This window comes from Sardina pilchardus, chromosome 18 (genome assembly GCF_963854185.1).
Source record: "Sardina pilchardus chromosome 18, fSarPil1.1, whole genome shotgun sequence".
NCBI classification, from domain to species: domain Eukaryota; kingdom Metazoa; phylum Chordata; class Actinopteri; order Clupeiformes; family Clupeidae; genus Sardina; species Sardina pilchardus.
The window spans coordinates 4,696,496-4,703,995 of NC_085011.1; the positions used below are offsets into that span (position 1 = coordinate 4,696,496).

At 47.1% G+C, this 7,500-nt stretch overlaps 1 protein-coding gene across 4 annotated transcripts in view; it reads right to left on the minus strand.

Moving 5' to 3' along the window:
- The window catches only part of anapc1 (anaphase promoting complex subunit 1), a 63,129-nt gene that overhangs the window by 18,268 nt on the left and 37,361 nt on the right, over positions 1-7,500 (minus strand). For all 4 annotated transcript variants that reach the window (XM_062519382.1, XM_062519383.1, XM_062519381.1 and 1 more), the window contains 5 exons: positions 4,184-4,418; positions 3,059-3,150; positions 1,822-1,956; positions 725-807; positions 249-327 (listed from right to left, as the gene is read on the minus strand). In XM_062519382.1, coding sequence (XP_062375366.1) covers positions 249-327; positions 725-807; positions 1,822-1,956; positions 3,059-3,150; positions 4,184-4,418 — 624 coding nt within the window. The remainder of the gene's footprint in view (positions 1-248; positions 328-724; positions 808-1,821; positions 1,957-3,058; positions 3,151-4,183; positions 4,419-7,500) is intronic.

Below are 7,500 nucleotides of genomic sequence, written 5' to 3' on the forward strand. Positions count from 1 at the left end.
TGTGTGTGTGTGTGTGAGAATGTGTGTACATGTGTGTGAGACTATGTGTATATGTGTGTGTGTGTGTGTGTGTGTGTGTGTGTGTGTGTCTCTCTCTCTCTGTGTGTGTGTGTGTGTGTGTGTGTGTGTGAGACTATGTGTGTGTGTGTGTGTGTGTGTGTGTGTGTGTGTGTGTATGTGTGTGTGTCTGTTCGTGTTTGTGTGTGTGTGTGTGTGTGTGTGTGTGATTCTTTTGGTCCTCCACTGACCCTCAGGAGCAAGAACTCTGGCTTAATGAAGTCCAGCAGGAACATGGTGTCTGGAGCTCTCAGCCAATCAGCAATTGACCTGCCGAGAGGGGGGAGGGAGTTAGAGGTGTGAATGTCATTCCCCTTCAGAAATCTTCACCATGGGCCTTCATTATGACACAGACACAGTCACAACCACACACAGACACACACACACACACAGATAGATACACACACACACACACACACACACACAGACACACAGACACACACAGACACACACAGACACACACAGACACACACAGACACACACACACAGCTCTGGGCAGCAGCAAGAGCACTAGAACAGGACATCCGGAGGTGTACAGCAACTCTGAAGGACTGATTATGGAGACTGAACATCAGAAGTGTCATAGCCGCCCCAGACCATTAGAGAAGGAGGGGGGTTAACAGGTGATCATTACAGGGGGGGGGGGGGGCAGTGAGAGGTCACACACCTGTTGTTGGTTTTCAAATAGATCATGGCCAAGGCCAGGGTAGCACCTGGGCAGGTAACATCCACGTTGATCGTGTCCCCTTCCTAGAGGAAAAGTAAGCGCTTCTGAAACACTACATCTTGAATTTCACATGCCGCACATTCGGAAAAAATCGATAATTGATTTCATTAAACGATGTTTAAAAATATTGTTAATGAAAATGTTATACATGTCAACAAGCTAAAAATATTGACAAATTATAGTCGAAGCTGCTTTCCATTGAGCAGCTCACTACCACTGCCTTCATCTCCATTGACTACCCGTAATTTCCCGACTATTAGCCGCGGCTTATACATTGACTATGCAAAATTTCTTCAGCAATGAAGTTAATACAGGGGGGCAGGTAATGCGGTGTTAATATGGTTTTGTTTCTTTTAAATTGCATAAAACACTGTCCTGCGGCTTATACACAATGCAGCTTTTATGCGGGAAATTACTGTAGGCAAAGTCACTGACAGGCTGATACTCCTTGTCTTTACTCTAGTGGCAAAAGTTCTCAACATCTCAACATTTTCACAACGGTTTCCTGATGGAACGATATGTCACAGCGGATATCTATGGTTTGCTGGGTGCGTGAGAGGTGCTAAACTGTCGTCACCAACGCTGCATATAGCGTGCGCAGTGTCTCCACTTGAGGTCATTCACAGATGAAAGATAAGAATGGAAGTTTTAAAAAAAAAAAATGTAAACGTATATTCACATCAATTTCATAAGGCTCAGGAGAGAAAACCAAAAAAGCTAAACAAAAACAAAACAAAACAAAAATAAAGTAAGTAATGCCCATTTTCATCAGTACTTGCACAAACAGCGTACAAAGCACCACTGTTTATGTTGGATCAAGCACTATGCAATGCTTGGTCCTGGCTGAACAGATAGATAGATAGATAGATAGATAGATAGATAGATAGATAGATAAGTTCTTTATTCATCCCCACAGGGGAAATTCAGGTGTCCAGCAGCCTACAGTGTGTTGTCCAAACCAGCATTCACCAAGCAATACACTCATACGAACACAAGTAAAGCCACAGACAGCAGTGTTTCTGGAGGCGTTACGGTACCTTGATCTGGTAGCTGGGGGACTTGTGCCGCTCCCTGTTGATGCCAGCGTGGGTGCGCCGGTGCCCCCCCACCATGTACTGGTAGAGCTGCTCGGGCACGTTCAGGTCAGTCATGCCGATCAGGTTACTTCCATGCTGCATAGAGACAGGGGTGAGACCGGTTTGGAGGTGTGAGGGTGGAGTGTTGAACAGAAAGTCAAGTTTCGACTCAATGGTGTTTTATGCCCCCACTGTCGACTTCAAGGCATCTAGCCTAAACCTTATCTCTCTAATCCTTGCCCAACCCTAGTAGTGCCTTCCTTAAAACATCAAAAGGGGAAAGTGCGGAGGATTAGCTTCAGCTAGTTAGCATTCATATGGACCACATTAGGGGACATTGCTGGTGAACACAAACGTATGTTATCTCTGTGAATTGGTGGCTATTCTCATGAGATGGCAGTTTTCAAGCTGTCCACGTGGACAATAAATTGTGGCAATCTGTAAAGTGGCACCTATTTTTTTAGCTTACTTGTGAAAAATATGGCCAGAAGATGTACTGTAGCTAGGCTAGCGCTAGTCGTTGACATGCAGGGGGGGGGGGGGGCACTTTCTCAGTCTCTACAGGTCAGTAGAATGTTGAAGGGCAAGTTTGCCGTTATTCTGGGCGTGGGAGTCATCCCTGTTCCGCTCTCACCGACGCCAAGTCTGCGTGTGGCTCGGAGAACGCACCCGAATAACCTCTGGGTCAGCGAGAGGCTCAATAGGGCTTTGTGTCCACTTCCTGCAGCTACAACAGCGCCATTATCTGCAGCCGCTCTCAAGGTGCTCCCTGACACACACACAAGGGCTAAAATTACTCGCGACGCATTTCCTGGCAAAGCAGCTGACGGCGGAGACCTGAGGACCGAGATCCTCCCCTTATGACTCGTCTAGAATCTAGGTCCTATTGTTCCTGTGGGGGTACAGGAGGAGGAGGAGGATGGTGGTGGTTTTTCGCTCGAATCACTCCTCTCTGAGCGCTGGCTGGCTGCTGCTTATCTTCTCTCCATCTGGTTTCACCCTCAATCCCAACACCAAAGGCAAGGAAAATATGACTCAGAGCGAAGAAGAAAGACAAAACACACTTCAAAAGAATTTGAAGTTTGGGTGAGAGTGAAACGCGCAAACACACACAAAGAGAGAGACACATACACACACACACACACACACACACACACACTTGTCCACTTTATGGGTCAGGCTGCAGCAGTACACTCACCCCAAGGCACACCATGCCCAGAGCCAGGCCTGCGGCCAGCGAGTAGGACTCCCGGTCGGTGCAGTACTCCATCTCAGGGCCCGGGGGTCGACCTGCAGGAGGAACAGAGACAACACGTTACCCAGCATGCATCATTCCTCGACAACGCGTTACCCAGCATGCATCATTCCTCTCAGCACTGCAGGAGGAACAGAGACAACGCGTTACCCAGCATGCATCATTCCTCTCAGCACTGCAATCTCACTCATCCTGGGAAGCAGAAAAACATGTCAACTGCAGTGCAAGGTTGAGAGTGTTCTCCTCAAAAGGTGCTTATGCTCTCTGTCAAAACAGATTTATCTGTTTGTGGCAATTTGTATGTATGTATGCATGCATGCTTGCAGGATTACACACACACACACACACACACACACACACAACTGCCCTCTTTTTATGAAACTTGGTGGCAAGGTGTAGCGTGGGCTAAACCCATTAAATTCAGGGGTGGCTCTGAGTCATGGGGCGTCTTGACTAATTCAGTTTCACTTTCAGTACCATTGAAGTGCTTCAAGTTCTGTTGGTGTTCTCTGGTGGATAAAACGAATCAAACGAATGCACATTGTTGCTGATATGCACCATGCACTGAGAGAAACAACCCCTCTCTCTGTTTGAGGAGAACCCTGACTGTGACGCAGTCAGTGTCTGTCTGTGTGTGTGTGTGTGTGTGTGTGTTAAACTGAACTATCTCAGCAAGCAGCACCTCTGCGTGTGTGTGTGTTACATTAACCTATCTCGGCGAGCAGCACCTCTGTGTGTGTGTGTGTGTGTGTTACACTGACCCATCTCAGCAAGCAGCACCTCTGTGTGTGTGTGTGTGTGTGTGTTACACTGACCCATCTCAGCAAGCAGCACCTCGGTGTGTGTGTGTGTGTGTGTGTTACATTGACCCCATCTCAGCAAGCAGCACCTCTGTGTGTGTGTGTGTGTGTGTGTTACACTGACCCATCTCAGCAAGCAGCACCTCTGTGTGTGTGTGTGTGTGTGTGTGTTACACTGACCCATCTCAGCAAGCAGCACCTCTGTGTGTGTGTGTGTGTTACACTTCTGTGTGTGTGTCTGTGTGTGTGTGTGTGCGTTTACACTGACCTATCTCGGCGAGCAGCACCTCTGCGTTGTGGCGGTGCCCGGTGCCCTGGTAGACGAGGCCGATGCCCACCACGGCGGCCACCTGCACGCTGTGCGGCACGTCCAGCTCGGTGGAGGTGGGCGGCAACAGCGCCGGGATGTGGATGCTGAGCAGCCGCGTGATGGACATGTCCATGGTGCCCAGCTTAGCCGCGGAGACACCCAGGAGCAGGCCGATGCTGGTCATCTCGTGGCCCTGTGAAGCACGGGAGAGGACATGAGTGAGAGAGCATGTGTGTGTGTGTGTGTGTGTGTGTGTGTGTGTGATGGACATGTCCATGGTGCCCAGCTTGGCCGCGGAGACACCCAGCAGCAGGCCGATGCTGGTCATCTCGTGGCCCTGTGATTGAAGCGTGGGAGAGGAGTGAGAGGACATGAGTGAGAGAGCTCATGCACTTGTGTGTGTGTGTGTGTGTGTGTGTGTGTGTGTGTGTGTGTGTGTGTGTGTGTGTGTGTGTGTGTGTGTGTGTGTGTGTGTGTGTGTGTGTGTGTGTGATGGACACCCCCAGCAGCAGGCCGATGCTGGTCATCTCGTGGCCCTGAGAGGCGTGGGAGAGCATATGAGTCATTAAAAAAGGTCACCACATTTGAATAAACATAAAACAGCAGCATTATGGAAATATAATGGAAACATTGTACTTTCTGTGTGGTTACATGCAAACAACCAGATATCAGTCTGATTATACGCTTAATTAGTCCAATTATACACATGTAACTGCACTGCGTGTTATTTCTCCACTCTACTACAATGAATGATAGAAAACTATGCCCATATATGACATTAACAATATTATAGAATGGGAAATTCATACAACATTGCTATATTAAATTACACACACACACACATATGTGCAAATTCATACATAACATACATATTGTACACATACATACATACTGTACATACACATACATACATACATACATACATACTGTACATACACATACATACATACTGTACATACACATACATACTGCACACACACATACATACATACATACATACTGTACATACATACAAGAGCACAGACGTCTGACATGGTAAATGTCATGCTGAATCAGCAGCAGACAGAACTCAAGTCTCTGACTCTAGTCTGCTTACTGTAGAGTAAAACATGTCTTATTGTAGTTGTCACTTTGTGCAGCCCAAAAACACACAGGCACCACAATATATTTCTGTGTTGGACCTGCAGCGATAAAAAGCAGCTTCTGGAAATAGACAGACAGAGAGAGACAGCGAGCGAGAGAGAGAGAGAGAGAGAGAGAGAGAGAGAGAGAGACAGTGAGAGTGAGAGAGAGAGAGAGGACGGATTTGCTGGTCTCCATGAAGCTCTATAAAAGCCAACTACCTCCTGTACTTACGACCAGAAAAACACATAATTCTTGGTGCTCTGTATATATAGAAGCTTGACAGCGCTGAGAAACGACCCTGGCGGTGCCCTCACGCCACGCTGCGCTCCAGGCCGCTTCCACCGGCCACCTCACATGCTCTGGGCCTGACGACCAGGAATAGAGACGAGAGAGAGAGAGAAATCTATCTGAAAACTAAACATAATCTGAATGAAACGGACATGACACAGGCAAAAATAAAACTAATCGAAAAAGAAACAAAAGAAGAGTATTTCCAATATTGGCTGAACGAAATTGAGCATTCTAATAAATTGAACTGTTTTCAAAAAATGTAAAAGAATTATGAATTGGCACCCTATCTTACAGAAATTAAAGAATTTAAACAAAGAAAACAAATAACTTCCTACAGAATTAGCGACCACTCGCTGGCCATAGAGACTGGAAGACACAGACAGACCTGGCTTCCAAGGGAAGAAAGACTTTGTCTGAATTGTAATGAGGGAGCAGTGGAGGATGAGCTACATTTTCTAACCAAATGTAACAAATATGCCTCTATTAGAGGCCAGTTTTTCGAACAATTCACACAAGTTTCACCTCAATTTCACCTATTGGGAAATGAAGAGAAACTCCCATATCTATTAGGAGAGCACAGAGACTGTATTAGTCTAGCAGCACAATACGTGTCAGACTGTCACAAAATGAGGAAGTGAGTGACTCTTGATAATGTGGCAAAGTACATGGTAGCATGTTGACAATATCTTTTTTAAATGATATTATTATTACTATTTTTTTCTAATTATTTAAGTTTCCTTTCCTTTCATTTACCTATTTTAAAAATAGTTCCTATAAGTTTCATTTGTTTTCACTCCACCCCAAACAGATATTGTATCTGTTTGTTTTTTGTAATATGTCAGCTTTGGCAACACTGCTTATTTGAGTCATGCCAATAAAGCTCCTTTGAATTTGAATTTGAATTTGAGAGAGAGAGAGAGAGAGAGAGAGAGAGAGAGAGAGAGAGAGAGAGAGAGAGAGACAGAGCCCATGCACTTTCGGGTTTCACTGTGGAGGGGAACAAGAAAAGGGGACCGAGCCTAAGGCCTGTGAACTAATAGGTATGAGTGTGTGTGTGTGTGTGTGTGTGTGTTGGGGAGGGTTTGTGTCGGGGGGTGGCGGTGGTGGTGGTGATGGGGGAGATTAGAAAGAGATACAGGGGAGACCACAGAGGGCCGGGGCCCTGACTGGAAATGAGAGAAGAGGCGCTCACGTCACGGCCCTGGAAAAGTCATAGTGAAACCCCACACGCCACTCTCGGCCCTTTCATGTGAGAAAAACAACAGGATGAGCGCAGCGAGAGATGGAGATGAACCCGAACCAACGCCGGCTAACTGCACCCTGCTGCACACACACACACACACACACACACACACGGTGGTCCAACGCTGAGAGACGACAGACAGAGAGAGGAGCTGTGCGAAGAAAGAGTGAATGAGAGAAAACGAGAGGGAGGGAAGGCCTGAGAGAGGAGGAGGAGAGGGCGTGGGAGGCGGAGGGGGAGGGTGGGGTGAGGTGGGCGTGGGAGGGTGAGGTGAGGGTGGGGTGAGGGGTTGGGCTGAGGGGGGCGTGGGAGGGTGAGGGGTGAGGGTGGGGTGAGGGGTTGGGCAAGATGCACTTCATTTTCTGAATGACTTTCTAATGGTGCTACGCATTCTCTCTCTTACAGAGGCAAATGAATGAGAGAAGATGCACTGTGTATGTCTGTGCATGAGAGAGCATGTCAGTGTGTGTGTGTGTGTGTGTGTCTGTATCTATGTGAGAGAGAGTGTGCAATATGTAAGAGAGAGGAGAGAGATAGAGAGAGAGAGAGTGTGTCTGTACAGGTGTGTAGGTATATGTGTCTGAGTGTATGTGTGTGTATCTGTATGTGTGTGAGT